At 39.1% G+C, this 17,139-nt stretch overlaps 2 protein-coding genes across 3 annotated transcripts in view; both read right to left on the bottom strand.

The window, feature by feature from the left end:
* Positions 1 to 10,075, bottom strand: part of LOC117731260 (guanine nucleotide-binding protein G(i) subunit alpha-2) — a 51,705-nt gene extending 41,630 nt beyond the window's left edge. The window contains exon 1 of the mRNA XM_034533489.1: positions 9,257 to 10,075. Coding sequence (XP_034389380.1) covers positions 9,257 to 9,374 — 118 coding nt within the window. The 5' untranslated portion in view covers positions 9,375 to 10,075. The remainder of the gene's footprint in view (positions 1 to 9,256) is intronic.
* Positions 10,076 to 10,671: 596 nt separating this feature from the next.
* The window catches only part of LOC117731023 (sodium-coupled neutral amino acid transporter 3-like), a 34,435-nt gene continuing 27,967 nt past the window's right edge, over positions 10,672 to 17,139 (bottom strand). The window contains exons 12-17 of one of the 2 annotated variants that reach the window (XM_034533138.1): positions 16,519 to 16,598; positions 16,080 to 16,180; positions 15,270 to 15,394; positions 14,999 to 15,143; positions 14,580 to 14,683; positions 10,672 to 13,665 (exon numbers count right to left, since the gene is read on the bottom strand). In XM_034533138.1, the coding sequence (XP_034389029.1) occupies positions 13,561 to 13,665; positions 14,580 to 14,683; positions 14,999 to 15,143; positions 15,270 to 15,394; positions 16,080 to 16,180; positions 16,519 to 16,598 (660 nt within the window). In that variant the 3' untranslated portion in view covers positions 10,672 to 13,560. The remainder of the gene's footprint in view (positions 13,666 to 14,579; positions 14,684 to 14,998; positions 15,144 to 15,269; positions 15,395 to 16,079; positions 16,181 to 16,518; positions 16,599 to 17,139) is intronic. The other variant, XM_034533139.1, reaches the window with a different exon arrangement.

The following is a 17,139-nucleotide window of genomic DNA, read 5'->3' on the forward strand; positions in this document are numbered from 1 at the left end:
CTATGGAGAGATTTTAAAATGACACCAAAAGAAAAAGAAAAAAAGGTGCATTGAGTGATGATCCAAACCTATTCCTTTTTAAATGGGACTCGCTTACCACTTAATAAAATACAAACAATTTTAATAATTAAAATGTTTTTGTTTTTTAAAATATTTTTAAATATGAGGACATCCAATGATGACAATGAGCTAAAAGAAATGGTTGTGGTCTACATTTTTCACAACAATATGGGCACTTCAACTGTCTGGTTTCATCTCAGTGACCCAATACATGTCAACTGTTAACCTCATTTAGGTTTGGCTTTATTGAGAATTAAATAGAAAATATGTAACTGTTGTTTATACAGATGTTATTAAAGTTTCAAGAATTCATCGGGACCTTAAAGTCAAAGCAAGGCTTTAAGTTTAGTTTGATTGAGATCATATGAGTGGTTGATGCCATTGAGAATCAGAGCTTTCACGCTAAAATTGCACACTTTGGAACTGAGATACAAAAAGATTTACGGACACAGCGATACCCTCACTCAACAAGCTAATCCAAGATAAAGTCATAAGTCAGTGGGGAAAGCGGGCCGGATGACTGCTGCCACATAATCTAGTGTCACCGTAAAAGCACACGTTCCAGAAACCGTTTTGTATGAACGCTGAATGCTCATTGCCTATAATAGGAGGATTTGTTTGAGAAGAAGTCTATATTGTTTATCTGGGAATAAGGGCAGCTTGTTGTTGATTCTGACCACCGAACATGTAACATTTTGATGCTGTTTACAGTTTTAATTCAATGTTTAAAGCAAACGTTTTGCTCACCCGCCTGGATGTTGCCAACATGCGCATGCATATGTGTGCTGACGTAGGCTGTAAAGAGATCCATTTGTCTGAGGACCGACACTACTGCAACACATCAAGCTCTCAATTACAGTAACAAAATGCAGCTGTCACAACATCATCACCCTGACATTTGAACTATTCCCACCATCATCCCCCTTCACATGGGCACATGCTGCTTAAGTTATGTTAGGCACCTCGCTTGATGCACTTTCTTCACTGATAAACCAACAGAAGCCAGAAGCAGCTGAAAGCCAGCAGGGTGTGACAGATCAAGTGAGGTCCCGGGTGAAACTAGAAACCTTTACAGAAATGAAGGGCACACCGATAGAAGAGACTACAAGCAGTTCCCCACTGCTTCCTGTACCTCTGGGAGAGTGACACATCCCCTTTCCTCTGATGTCTGCTTTCTGACCGAATCACAATATCACCATTCCACATCTCTGTCACTCGGTACAAAACACAGACCAGTTGACATTTTTCAAGATAACATTTCTCGCCATCTCGTCAGCTAGAAACTGCTGGCCTTTGTTTCCCCCATTCTGCACTTTTTTTGTTCGCCCTTCCAAGTTTTCTTCTTCTGTGAACTACTGTGAAGTTTAGCAGTGATATTTTTGGTTGAATTAAGCCTCATAGCTGATCATACAGAATTGCTCAATCTTCCGCTTGGTTAAATATGATCTGTGGCCTACCCTCTGCTTCCATCCTTACTTATTATGTCATGAGCCTTTCTACTAGGATTATGTCACAAATTAAAATCCTCCTCTCTTTCTTCTTTTTATCTCCACCTCAGTCCCCACAGTAGTGCTGCCCACTTCTCCAAGATTGCTGAGGTAAAATGTACCAAACAGTCACAGCCTCCATTGAAAACTGAGAGCTATTTCCTTTATTTGGTTGTTTAAGTGAACTTGATCTGGTTTCAACATATGTACATGCACAAAGCTGCACAGAGGAAGCCCTTGAGCACCGGCCCTTCCAGTGGAGAAAAATGACAGGATAACCTGATGCAGATAGAGGGGAAGTGAAGTGAGCTCATTTCCTATAAAGGCAAGAAGAAGGAAATGGATTGTGGAAGGGGAGAGAGGGGATAATGGTTTTCTGTATGTGTGTTTAATGAAATGGTCAGACAAAGAAAGCCCCCACCCCCAGTCCCTAAGGGCACTTGGAAATGTAAGCAAAATAACTTAAAGGAACTTTGACATTTCTGATGATGCTATGGGGGGTCATGAACTCGAGGAGTGAATTGTATGTTTTCAGGACCCTAGCAAAATAAACAGCACTACAGGGAACGACACTATATATATATATATATATATATATATATATATATATATATATATATATATATATATATATATATATATATACACACACATATACACTTACACACACACACACTTTACAGAATAATGGCGATCAAGTTTGGCTTGAAACATGGAAAATAAAAGGTTTTTCTGGCCCGGGGCAAAATATGGAAGAAAGACAGAATACTCACTAATGTGCATTAGCAGGTCAGTTAATACAAAATACCCAAAAAGACATATTCTCTTGCCCCTAGTGGTATCTAGTCATGCAGATGAATTTGGATTTATTCACCCATGTTTTCAAACCTCAACGACCGACAGTCCTGCAACCATCCCAATACAATGCAGGTGAATACAACTTTGTTTGTGGTACACATGCAGCTTACCAGCAGCATGTTATCTAACCACAAACAGTGTCCTTGTTACCCTGGATAACTCTAGATAACCACAGTTTATTTTTCGTTTTCTTTAACATTCTTTTAATCTTTGGTAGAAAAAAAGCTCCTATTGAAAAAGTGCGTGCCAATTGTCCAAAAATAACCACAGTAACATATATTCTGGCAAAACAAAATTACTAATGTTTGAGTACTTTGAGCAGCAAAAAGGAAATGCCATTCACATTCAGTGTTCTGGGCTGGCTAGAAGCTTAGCCCAATTATATCGGCGAGGCTGCATAACCTTCTGATTGACTGGGAAAAAATCTGCTGTAATTTGGGTGAACAGACTTTAAAAAAAGACATCAAGTGAACTCATTTGTACATTCTGTATCTGAGCCCATATGCTTCTGGCTCTCACTAAGAGCTTTGCATTTTGCAACAGTGCCGGTGTCTGTGCAGGGCTCTCTGCTGGCCTACATGCTGCATTATCTACTTCCCTCCTTCTACAGACAACATCAGCAGTAAAGGGCATGCACAGAGAATTGGGCTGTGATCTGGTCCTAAGTCCATCATCTTCACACCATGTGGTAACCAGAACTAAGGCGAATCCTCAGGGCTGCAGTCAAAAAAGGTAGCTTATGCACCTCGGGATGCACACGCAACACAGGACACAAACTGCCTTTCCTCAATAAATAATGTAGGTATAAAGCAGCAAAGATATGTTGCCGTGTGGAGGTAAGATTTTACGTATGGGTGGAGGATTTTCTAAGCCATCAGTATTTCCAGAGCAGAGAGGATAGTGCAGCCCGTCCCTGTAGACTTACACTGAGACACCCAGTCTGCAGGAGCAGGCTTTATCTTCGGAGCGCTCTCTGTAATTGCAGGATATTCTGCCTCTTCACATACACACTCTGCTGCCCAGTGCGTCATACAGCTAATTGGGCAGCACTGTGGTGCAGACTGTTGAGTAAACATGGTCAAGTCACCCAAAAAACATAGGGCAGGAGTTCATTTGATAAACCTTTCAGAATTGGCAAATTTTTGCCAATTGTGCTTTTTGTAAATATCAGTTACAATGTAGCCGCTAAGTCGCTGATGTGAAGATAAGATTTCTTGGGGTAGCAAAAGTGTGCTCCGCTGCCAGAGCAGGCATTCAGACAGAGCTGTTTATACCTGAGGAATAGGTCAGTCTGACTCGGTTTCTCAGAGAAACTCAGGTCTCTATAATCAGCCTACAATAATTACACCCACAAAAACTCAGACACTGACTTTAATAAGAGGGAGGAACTCAGTGTCTATGCAGCACAGACCACATGGGCTGACCAGCAGTAAAACATGTCACCTTGTGTTGTCATCAAACATGACTATATACAGTAAATAGGTGACTATTTGGGCTACAATGTGCTGCCTGCTTGATTTCTTTCAGAGAAATACTGCAACTTTATTTAAAACGTTTTACCCATGTTTAGTTTGACTTCTTCAGTGTTTCTGATCACATTCCCTTAACCTGGAAAGGTATAAAGAGGAAATGGAGAAGGAGTTGGGCCTGACATGAGCAACTTTCCAGAGTTCTGCAAACCAGTCAAACACCTCTAATCACCAACTGGCAACGAGATAATAACAGGATCAGATCAGAGAGAGGCCTGAGCTGCCTGCCTCTCTAACCATACTACCACAGCAGCTACAGCTCAGGTTTCCCAGCTCAACTCTGCTTATATTGATAGCTTTCACAAATGGGAGCAGTGACTGGGCTAGTCGGTAGAGGCCTTCTCTCTCTGATCGATACTGAGTCTGCAGCACTAAGCTTTGAAAAAGTTACCTAAACAAATTGTTTAAGAGAGAGGAAGGTAACAGTTTGTTCTACTGGAACCCACAGGAGGAAACTGCCTTTGAAGATGTGCGGCAGTTGTTACAACCTAATAAAATTAGATGAGCTAAAATGTCACCTCAGGCCTAGGGTGTCTGGCTGTGGCCTTTTATTGCAACAAGGACAATAAAATACATCAATGCATAATATATCATTTAAAAAAATTAATTCTCAAGGGGGAAAACTGTTCCCGTAATCTTGATGTAGCTCCGTCAAATGACGTGGTGTTGTGAACTACATTACCGTCTGAGCCTTTAAAAAAAACGTACTGAAGGGATATCCTTCAATTATTTTCATAGTAGAAGTTCCACTGTGGGGTACTGTAGTCAAACCTCGGCCCAGGTGATGTGACAGTTTGCATGACGATTCCAGGAAAATGTGTTTGTGATATGAATGGAGGGGCACTAATTTCACACAACGTAGAGCCGTCATACTCATCAATCTGGGATAAAATAAGTTGAAAATCTAGGAGCAATTTTAACAAGTAATGGTTGCAACTCCTAAAATCAAGTATTGTTAGTGCTGCACTGCAATGTTGCTGCTGTCAGCAATAGATAAAGCATTATAGAACATCACTTTCACAATTTTAACTTTGACACAATGTAACAATATATACTGTATACATGTCGGTTCTAATTGAGGCCATGCTTTTGATAATGTTAACACTGCTAATACTTTCCTATTTATCCTAAAGATGTGCATTATTTTGATAGGACTAATGCAACATATTAATTGGAAAGGTAGTGTGTATATGGATTAAATAATGCCGTAAGAGATAGAAACGCAGGATAAAAGCCAGACAGTACTAATACAGACACCTCATGCTGCTGTTAACAGCATGCAGTATAACATTCCTAGATTCAATCAGCATGTTTAAAACTGGTATTATGGTACCATTCTGCCACAATTGCATTGGCTAATTCCTAATGATCTTTTTGAGATCTGTATGTATGATTTTCAAACCAGGTATTTGATAGTTTTCAATGTTTTTATAGCCAAGAAAACATTAAATATCAAAATATCTACTACTCAAGCGTATCTACCCAGATTTTTTTTTTGGAGCTCACGTCATCCAAAAAACGGCGTCAGCGATCATTGGGAACCCATTTCCCTGCCTTCTTACAAAGGCTTTAGCAAAGTATGCGGATTAATGAGCAAGCATCCTCACGCACACAGAGATCAGAGTCCTTTCCTTGAAACCATTCAATGTTGGTTCATAATAAGGACCAGTGTCTTATTTACAGTCACGGTAACTGTGTTAGAGTTACACAAGCTTCTCTCTACATCCCTCCCCTCTCCACACACAGATAATATATTCTTAGCCGGAAAGCATTAACAGCACACTTCTCATTCTGTGGCATGAGGAATGAAATGTGGCTGCCGCCTTCATTTTAGTCTAACCATTTGATGCTTTGATCACGAATAATACCAGCTGCAGGCTAAACAGTAAGTCAGCCTTACATTGTTACATGTGGCAGTGTCCATGACGGGCTTTGTAATGGAATCCAATTCAACACAGAAGCAACAACCAAGTCATGAACTGAGTCTATGATGGGTACTGTAGTGAATGCCTTCTATATCATGTCAGAAAAGAACAACACCTCCACTGTCATAAATGGAAATAAATAACAGCACTGCCACATTGGTTGTTTCTAGACTTCAAATAGACCAAGTTATTTCCATTCTAAGAAAATGATCGGCATCTTTTTCACCACAGCCTGATAAAACTATCTTTATTTTCCTTCATTTATCACCTCATGTCAAGCTGACAGCTGTGGGGGAAAAGGGAGTATTCCACGACACACTGCATGCTTCTTTAATGTGCATATATATCAATATGTTTTTAGTAGTGTCTTTATGTTTATGTTAGAGGTTGATGGGGCCTTCTACTTTGCCCACAAGCAGCATTAAGTATGCCATCAGGCCTCTGAGCCTATGTTATTATGCATAATTAACACAGAATGTGTGTGTGCGTGTGTGCATGTGCATGTGCGTGTACAGTTTAAGCAGAGCATGCTGCCAATAGGAGCTTCTCATTTGTGCTGAGCTGAAGAGAAAAAAAAAGGTTGGTAAGCCAAAGAAGAGAGAAAATCAACTAAAGTGAGAGGAGAATATTTTATTGTGGACGTGGAATAGATTAAATGTCAATCAAAGACCATAATCAGCAGGGAAGCCTGTGAATGAGTGCTTCCTGTTAATGAAAGCGTAAGCCTCAGCGGTATGAAGTTCTCTATGCTACATTAACTAATGGCTTTCTCTGGGGACATCTAACAAGACACAACAATTTAATGCAGCCTTCTTTTAGGTAAAAAGCATTTGAGAAAAGTAGTTTCAAATGATGGAAATCCTAATTGCAATATAAAGTGTGAACATTTCAATTAAGATTTTTTTTGGCTCGACTTCCTCTGCTTGGAAGGCAGTGATTCAGAGTTGATTCAAATAGAGATCCATAATTTCAGTAGAAACAGGCATCCTTCAACCTCCACACCTTGTCTCAAGAGTCTCTCGAGTTTGCTTTAGTAGGGACACAGGATTACGATCTACAAGTTAGGCTACATTGGACGAGCAGAACAGACGCTTTACTGGTTCAATTCAATTCAATTTTGTATAGCCCAATATCACAAATTACAAATTATCCTCAGAGGGCTTTACAATCTGTACACATACAACATCGCTGTCCCAGGACCTCACATCAGATCAGGAAAAACTCCCCAAAAATAACCTTTCACAGGGAAAAAAGGGAAGAAACCTTCAGGAGAGCAACAGGGGAGGATCCCTCTCCCCGGATGGACAGATGCAATAGATGTCATGTGTACAGAATACTGGTGTGGCCACATAGGAAGCAGGGAGATTTTCTCAGCTGTTCCAACAGATAAAGGCAGCAGATGGGAGAACATACCTGGAGGCGTAATGTAGCACCTCTGGAAGGATGTCACACCTCTGTCACAAATGCTGCTAGAAAGATCACTACAAACATATTATTCAATGAGATCTTGAATCTTTCAAGAAACAATAATTCCCTGAAACACTCTCTTTAACTTCACTGTAATGAAGAATGAAGTCCACTGAATCTGGTTCAGTATTGGAGGAATTAACTGCAAGTGAATAAAAATGTCACTTTTTAGAGACCAGAAAATCTTCCACAACAAAATTGCAGATTTATAGCCTGATGCAGCCTTTGTGTGCCCTGACACATTCAGAGGTTTTTTTATGCAGAAGGGAAAAGTCTTACTTGCATGACGTGAATCTTTACGCACAAATTCACAAACCTTCGGTTCAGATTCAGACCTCTCCTATAATTCCTCTCCACCCTCACACACTGCGCCGGATGGTAATTACTGATATGAGACCTGCTGTACAGAGCAGAGTAGTAATTAGCCTTCTAACCAGGGGCACAACTTAACAACCAGCCGTCTCTTCAAAGACCCAGGAGAGAAAAACACAGTATGTGTTCCCTATCAATTTAAGTAGAATTTCCTGTTTTCTGTCAGGAAAGAGGATGACAAATCAATTATGTTACAAAATGCATGGGTTAATTAAATAACTTATAATACTTCAGATTTATACAAGCTACAGGAAGGGTAGTGTGCTTGAAAGTGGGGCAAAAATAATAATGATATTTTAAGTATATTTCTCTGCTCATTTCCCTGAGCATATGTTCAGTGAGGGGTTTTCGATAAAATCCCAGTCTATTCTAACAAAATGACTCATTCAAAATGTATTTGATTCCCTCGGAGCAATAATTACATTAACTTCCAGTGTGAATCAATGGATGTGAGATCATATGGGAATTTAATGATTTCTTTCAATAAATAAAAAGTATTGGTTAATGAGCGGCAGCCAATGAGACTTGCTACTCTCTTTCGTTTTGCATGTCTGAGCTGCATATCAAGTAAGGTTTTATATCTTAGTGGATAGAGCAAAGGCTCTATAGAAAGCAAAGCAGGCAATATAAAATTATATAGGACCATCTAAAATGGATAAGCGTGTAGGAAGTAAAACAATATGTCAGGATGGCTTCAATACTCAAAGACTTAACAGACAAAAGCAATATGTCCAGTAGCTTCGTGTTACATTCAGAAAGCTAAAGGAACCAGGGAGACGTGTATAAGCCTGGGAAAGTGTCAGACTCTCTTTGCTACCAAGCATTACTTTCAATCAGTTGTTTTGTGTTTATGCGTGTGTGAGCTTGAGCCAGTGCTGGGAACCGTCAGCCAGGGCTGTTCACCCTCTGACCAAACAGCAGCCCACTCATTATCGAGCAGACCCTGTCATGTCTGACCCCTCAGTTCAGTCCTGGTGGGAGGAAACCACTGCAAATGTAAGACTGCCTATTTTTGACCGCCCTGTCGAAAGAAATCAGACCCTCTGCTCGTATCTCTCACTCAACATCCAGGGTTTAGACATAGACCCATCATTTGCTGGGCGTGTTTCAATTCCAAACCTTACCAAACATACTCAAGAAGGCACATGGGTTTCTCTCAAAGCGGAGCTGAGAATGAAGGCAAAGGGCTCCAAGACAGGCTACTTTTAACATCTGAACTTGGAACAGTAGAAGGTCACGTTCACATGACTGCACTCACACAAACTGCATTTTCCTGCCACGTTTGTCTCTTACGGAGGTGATGAACACTTAGCCCAAACAACTCACAGAGTTCTGGAAAAACACTTCAATAGAGGCAGTATATGAATTAAAGCCACATTTCAAGGACCAAATAAATGTTACAATAGATAGAATTTCTTTACAATGGAATTTACTCTTGGACTTTTTGTCTGATATGCTCCTGAGTCATATTTGTACAAACGGTCAAGTGTTTCATGCTGTTGCACAATTCGTCTGGAAGCATGAATGTGGTACTTTAGTGTCGTGACAGACTACTCACCCAGCAGCAGCAGTTTCACTTCTCTCGCCGCCTTCTCTCCATCTTCTCTCAGGTTTTTATCAATCATTTTAGACCTCTCGGCCGCGGCTTTATCTTCCTGACTAACAGTACAACCCATGGTTCCTAGTGCACGCTTCAGGACTGCTGCTTAGTGGGAAAATATCACCAGGAAAAAATATATATATTTCGTTTGAACGGCTGTGACCGAAACACCTTATTTAAAAACAAGGGTTTAAGTTGAGTAAGGCGACTTCCCTTTTTGATGAGTGGCGACAAACGTGACTGAGTCCGTTCACCCGCGAGAGGGAACGACAATCATAGATTTCCTCCTGCGATGTGAACTTGAATGTCTCACGTATGAAATCCGTTGGTTATTGAGTCAGTTGACCAGCATTGGTGGTCTCTAACGAGAATGGAGAAGTTGTCCTGCGCCCGAAAACAAACCGTGAGCAACTTTTTGGGGACGGTTGACGTTTAGTGCATTCGGGAAGTCCTCCAGCAGACCATTGGAGCAGATTAAAACACACGAAAACGAGCCACGAAGTTCAGCAACAAAAAGTATTCCAGCTGTTGAAAAGCGAGCACACGGATTCCTGCTGCCAGTGAAGCTACCAGACACACACTACCCGCTTTTCAGAGGATATTTATCTGTGTTGCTTTATGTATCTTCTTTGTTTTTTTTGTTTAATCCCTATTGCTGTTACGCATTCTTTCCCCGCGTTGAGATTTATCACGTTTGAAGCCACACCCGGAGCCGCCGTGAAGTTCCCCTCCGACCGACACAAACAGCGAGACAGCGCCGTCACCTCCCAACTCTACAGCAGCAGGGCCAACCCTCACGAGGAAAATACGCCCACCCCGAGTGCTTCATGGGAAATGTAGTAAAAGGAGGAGCGCTGTTTCATTCAAGAGTTGCCTTTCAATTTCATCTGAATTATACTGCCTCGTGGATAAATCAAGATTGTATGTCATTCCATCTTTCTTTTTTTTTTTTTAATAGCTTACATTTCTGGATTTTGTATTCCCCCCGTTGTTACATTGAGTGATGGTCATAACTCCACAGCTAATGCCAACCACAGCACTTTAGTGTCACCTTGTGGATCGGCTCCTAACCCTCAAGAGACACATTATCAACTCCCTTCTCTTACAATTTTTTTGTCCTACAAAGTGTTACTGATATTTAAATATTACAGGAATAAAATCTTTTTGTAAAAAGTAAATCAGATTGTCCTTTTTTCCGCAGAAATATATTTTCTTAAAAGTTCAGTTGATGTTAATTAATTTTTTCATTCAGGTACTGGAATTTACAATTTATATATTTTAAAATAGTCTTGAAAGTCGGTCCATATTAGATTTCCTGTTTCCAGCTGGCCATATCTGACAGATGATTGAAGATCAAAGTTACCTCATTATCTTTATTGCAACATTGTTTACAGTACAATACCTGCCAGCATAATATTAAAATATAAAGAGATACAAGAACATCGACATAAAATGAAGGACAAAGAAATTTAAAAGCACTTTGAAAATGATTACATTTATATTATTTATTGCACTAAAACTTTAATAGCTATCTACATTGTACAAACTAGATATGCATATCGAATATAAAGGGTATACATTTATATACAATATTTATAAATGCTGGCCGATGTCAATATTTAATGTTACTATTCAATCATACACATTTCAATAAATCACACAAAGAGGGAGACTAACAACACTGAGTCTAAATAGAGGTCATTAGAGATCATCTTGTATCAGCCACTAACACAGTGTCCCCTCACTTTGTTGCCTCATGTTTATTTCAATGTTGTGAGGTTTTTTGAAATGGTTTTACGTCTGCACCATTGCAAAACTTAACAAGGTCAAATCGGGAACAGGAAGTCAGGGATAAATATAACCCTTGCATTGGTTAAACAACACCAAACACTATGTTATGCCCCATTGGCTGATTCACATGATTCCCTCTGCATAGTTACATCAAGACAACCAAATAATTAGATACAATGGAAAAAAGAGATTAAAAGAGGTTTGTTGTTTAACCAATTGACTGGATAGTACTGACTTACCCGCACAGCACTCACTGCTGTCTGGTGTAACAGAGTTGATCATAAAAAAATATATTGGAATATATGCTAGTACACCAGATTACAAACATCTCAGAGTTGAGAAAGGAAGTCAGAAACAACACAAACTGTACCACTGATGATATGCCACTGACTATAAAAACAAATAAGAAAAGAAACCCACATAAAATCAAACCTTAACAAGATTTGTATTTGATCACTGGATCATATTCAACCCAATAAACATTAAACATGAAGTTGAAAACAACAGTTAATCTATCAATGACAGGAGATGAACACTAGAATTATACTTGATCAGAGTATAGGTCCAGGTTTATCAACACTAATGCTTATAGGTACGATAGTTCAAATACAGTGGAGCCATGTTTTCTTTTTTTAAACAACACGGACACCAGTACATCCAACGGATTAGTTGTTTTAGCTACAGAACGGACCAGAGGAGGAAATGAATGGTAGCAGGGGCTCACAGGAAAACTAACCTTAACATTATTTCAAGTAATGTTTGAGAAGACATCCATATTATACCATCGATGCATTGCTAAATTGCTCATAATCTACATTAGATTGGTTACATCACCAGATTTAGTTATACAAAAGGGACATGCCCTTAAATCACATCTATCGAATCTGGGAATTTCATTTGCTTGTGTTTAAACATATTAATGGCAACAAGAAGTTGTGCTTATCAACGGAAAGTGCTATTGCTAACCACAAACTTTTCAATAGTGTTTAAGAGACAGCCATCCCATGTCTGTCATTTCTGTTAGGGATCAAGCTTGTGCTGGACACAGAAATATTTACAGACACCCAACTGTTACTAACCACTTCGTCAAGTGACCCTGCTGTTGTTTTTTTAGTTTTGGTTATCTCTGATTACTTCCAGTAAATATTCAGAAACAACACATCTTTCAGGAAAGAAATCTTCCCTTGATCATTACAATCACTGAGTAGTGACTTTTTTCTTTTCATTTCATTCATCACTTTGAGCTGTACAATCCAACTGATGAGGTTTTCAGCACCATTTCTTTCTTTCACTTACACAGTAATACTGGGAAAAAAATGCAAACACAAGGCATTGTTTTCTGTGGTGATCTGGAAACCCAAGAGCCATTGAAAAATCTTAACCTAACCTGAATAATCAGTCCATTCTGCATCTTCTGAGTTTTTTTTTTATCAAGTAGTGATTCATAATAAAAAATATACATCTTGATCATATAGTGTAGGAATATTTTGATAAATGTGCTCACAACAATTTACCACATACTGTCCGTGTGATTTAACACCCCGCTCTGTTGAGAGGGAGGCGAAAACGTTGACTACTCCGAACCTTAAAATAACTAAGTAAGTGGAGTAGGAGCGAAAGGGTGCACACTGAAGAAACAGTTCAACATTTTCTGGTCTTTTTGCTAAGCAAAGCTAACCAGTTGTTGACTGTAATTTCAAATTTACTGTACACAGCATTGAGAGTGGTATAAATCAAGCGTATTTACCGGAAATGTTGAACTATTCCTTTAACTTATCTTTCTTTCTGTGCAATAGCATAGTACCATCACTTTCATCTGCAGCTGCACAACGTGACAAAAAATGTAATTCAAATAACTTAATAATAATTTTAATAATAATAATATTAATAATAATAATAATAATAATAATAATAATAATAATAGATGTAAAAATCATAAATTAATAATTTTCTATCATTGAGTTGATTTTTTGTCAACAGTTAAAATGGAGGTGCCTCAGATGGTCTATTTTAATCTGAGTAGCACGTTGCAGATCGTAGATTATCTTCAGGGAAAGACGGGGATGGCAGTTGATCACAACCAACGCAGGGACAAGCGTATAATGACAGCTGCTTTCTATATTGTTACTTATTTAGTTTTTAAATCCATCTCACAAAGCACAGCCTCCTGATGTCAACATTACTCTTTATGCACCTGGCCTATTTTGTAAATTCACCTATCAATTTTCCAGTCAGTAGACCGGCCTGGATCCTGCAGTCACTGTTTGGCAGGATGTACCGAACAGTGTAACGTCATTAGACTAAGGTCTTTTTTTGAGAAATTGAGCGCCATTCTGACTCCTTCTCTGTGGCCAATATTTTCTCATGGAAAAGGTAGGTCATATTCAACATCAAACATCATTCAAAGTAAAAACATCACAACACAGATCTAAATCAACAATATAAAACCTGAAAAAAATGTAAGGTGTTGCCTAGTGACCACTGCTGGCGCTGCTGTTGCCTGATGTCCAATCAATGATGATAAAGCTGACGCTCATTATCATGAACAGGAAGCCTATCCCAGCAAAACAGGCAGCCTAAAAGAGAGGAGGAGTGATTGAGTTAAAGAGAGTGACAGAAGAACAGGGGTAGAGAGATGGTCGTATGTGCAGTGGATGCACCAGACAGCGTCACGATATTCACAGTAACTGCCATCGTAAATCATTGAATATATGAATGGCTTTAATTTACTTTTTTGTCAGAGTATATACTTTACTTATAGAGCTGAAGAAATTAGCGATGCAACGATACTGATGCTGATATCAGAGATTGGGTATAGATTATTGATCAATATCCCTTAAAATCAATGCCATACTGAGAATATTTGAATCGCTTTATCTGGCTGACAGCCGTTTCTGAAAGTCAAACTTACTAAGATTCTGTCTCCCTGGACAAAACACGTATTAATAAGTTTCACTTTCAGTTCCTGTCAGAAAATATTGTATATATTATTGTATACTTAATATGATATCGATTGTTTCAGAAAGCTTTTCTGTTAGGTGGATAAAACAAAACACCACAGCAGTAAAAAATGTTGCTTCCGTGCTGAGTGCTCCTGTCTGCTTCTCCAAACTGAGCGTGTGATCACCATCATCATCTAGTGTAAATAATACACTGATCATCAAACATCCCCACTTTACTATTCGTTTAAGTTTCACTTTACATTTGAGATTCAAAGTAACTGTCAATGAAAAAACTATACATAGGAGCAGCATTCAAAACAATGCTACATTGTACCATATAAATACAAAAATTAAATAAAAATAAATACAAAAATGTAAATACACCCAATATATCACCACAAATCTAATGTCGTTTCCAACTACCGTATGCACATAAAGCAACCTGTTACCGTCTACAAATGTCATTGTTGTTATGCTCACCGAACCCAACCTAGAATAAATGTTACAAATCTAAACTTAAATGTATGTTATGTTCATGGGACGCTCACCAGCACTTTGGGGAATGAGCGCATTGGCTCCTCTTCTTCGGGAACAATACGAATGTAGAAGACAGCAGGGAATATGAAGATGAGACAAGGGGCAGATGTGGCACCTGGAAAGCAGACAAAAAGTAGAAAATTATTCAGAAAACGATTCTCCATGAATTCTCACTCCCTTCAGTTCTCATTAAGTGTTGCTGCAAGTCTGACAGCACTGTTGTGGTGATATGGAAATTAGAAGAAAAGAGAGGGAGAAAAATGTCATGCATAATAATATACATGTATAAAATAATTATGAATATACATGCATAATCCACTAATATATAGGCTTTAAAGAGATCATGGATGCTATACTCAGGATTTGTGAGGGTGCATCTTCTAGTAACCAAGTCTGTCTAAATGTCGCAGCCAGTGCCGGCCCAACCTACCAATGACCCCAAAGATGCCCAGGATGTTGGGAGCAAAGATGACGAGCAGGTTGATGAAAGTGAGCAGAACGAGGGCAATGGCGATGTGACGGGGCCAGTTGAAGGTCTTGTTGGGAAATACCATCTGCTGGATTGCTCTTCGCACCTGGTTATAACAAACATTTTATTCAAAAAGCAATTTTCAATTGTAACTGCATGAAGGAAATAACGTCTCTGTGACTTCACGGAAGTGAGCGAATGTGTAAAGTTAAGGTGCTGAAGTTGTACTTACGGGAAAGAGCACAATGGGTACAGTGAGTGTGACAGCAGTGAGTACAGCCACACGCACACACAAAATCAAAGTATCATACGGGTCGATGCGACTGTAGGTGTGAAGCAGCTCTGGTTCCACTTCACCTGAAAGAGATTTTATAAATAATAGAATAGTTTGAATGAACGTTCGTCGTTTCATTATATAGTGATAATATTCATTAATAACAATGTACTTATAATACAAGTCAAATATTAATATTAACTGGTATATATTACAACAATACAGATGAGAATAATGCAAAAATCATACTTTATTAACATCCTAAAATATAAGTAAAATGCTACTGTATTTAATAAAAGCTCCTTCATAAATCATGATGTCTTTTCAGTGCAGTGGATTACTTTAGAAGTATATATGGTTAATGTTAATGTAAGTATGTTAATATGACCACTAGAGGGGGATGATGAATCATGGTGCTTGTACGGCCTTCAGGATGACTGTGCTGCTAAAACAGTGATTCAGACTTGTGCTGACAACCATGTAACATTAAATGAAAACAATTAACGTGAATAGAAAAAAAAAATTAAGAAGCGCGTAGAGAGAGATAGATAGAGACATATTTATAAATAGACAGACAGACAGACAGACAGAGAGATAGATAGATAGATAGATAGATAGATAGATAGATAGATAGATAGATAGATAGATAGATAGATAGATAGATAGATAGATAGATAGATAGATAGATAGATAGATAGATAGATAGATAGATAGATAGATAGATAGATATACACAATGTTCCGCAATGGGAGGAGGACCAGGCCTCACCATAGAAAGTTAGGTATCCAAAAAGGGCAGCCAGGAAGTACATGCTGTACATGACTGCAATGGAGATGTTGGCCACATGCTGCATCTTTTTCTTGGTGGGACTGAAATCAGAAGATATTGCCATATGATGTCACACACACACGCACACAAACATAAACTCATACGTACACATAACATCAGGGCATACACTGTCATATAGAAAGCATGTAGAACAGTTGCAGGGCTTCTTTAGCTGTAGGAAACTGCAACAGGCACGATTATTTTAACTAACAACATGCTACATCATACAAGCAGTGCCAACGCATTTCAAAATAAAGTGAAAGCAGTGCATGTGACTATAGGTTATGATCAGCCAAGCACAAATAAGACCTTTCCTCTTTGTTATGCAACTGATTTATTGTCCAAAAGGTAGCATGAGTTTTCCATCATAAGAACATACTTGCGCAGCTCTGTGTAGATGGGCAGGACCTCGGGGTGGCACACAAAGGCGAACGCAAGGATGGGGATGGTGTAGGCAGTCTGAAAATGAACCCCAACAGGTCACCATAGATACAGCAGCGCCATCCCAGACGTTTTACCACCAACCTCGCACTTTACTGCCTCATACATATCACAGAGAGCTAATTGTTTCCCTGAGATTAACTTGGGCCTGGCTGCGGACACGTTTTAGCCTATTTAAGAATGCCTTACTTGTAAGCTGCTGAGCAGCAGGAATTGGGCTTTGGAGCCTGCGTTAGGAAAGTCTCATACATCTTTAGGGGTTATTAGGACTTGATATGAACAACTGGTTAGTATTTGCAAATGCTCCAGGAAAGTAACATTGTTTCAATACAATGAAGTGATGTTAAGTACGTACTGTGTATAAAAAAGGAGGGCACTGAGAGAAATGTCAGATCTTTCCCATTTAATTCATTACCCAACTCTCTGGCCCACAAAGAGCAAACATGAGGATCTCACTATAAGCAACAGAATGTCAAAGCAATTTGTATTCCTCTGCTGACAGATGCAGACAGCTTGGGGGTCACTGTCCATCTTTGATCCTTGCAGTAATCACAGACTA

This window comes from Cyclopterus lumpus, chromosome 5 (genome assembly GCF_009769545.1).
Source record: "Cyclopterus lumpus isolate fCycLum1 chromosome 5, fCycLum1.pri, whole genome shotgun sequence".
Lineage (NCBI taxonomy): Eukaryota > Metazoa > Chordata > Actinopteri > Perciformes > Cyclopteridae > Cyclopterus > Cyclopterus lumpus.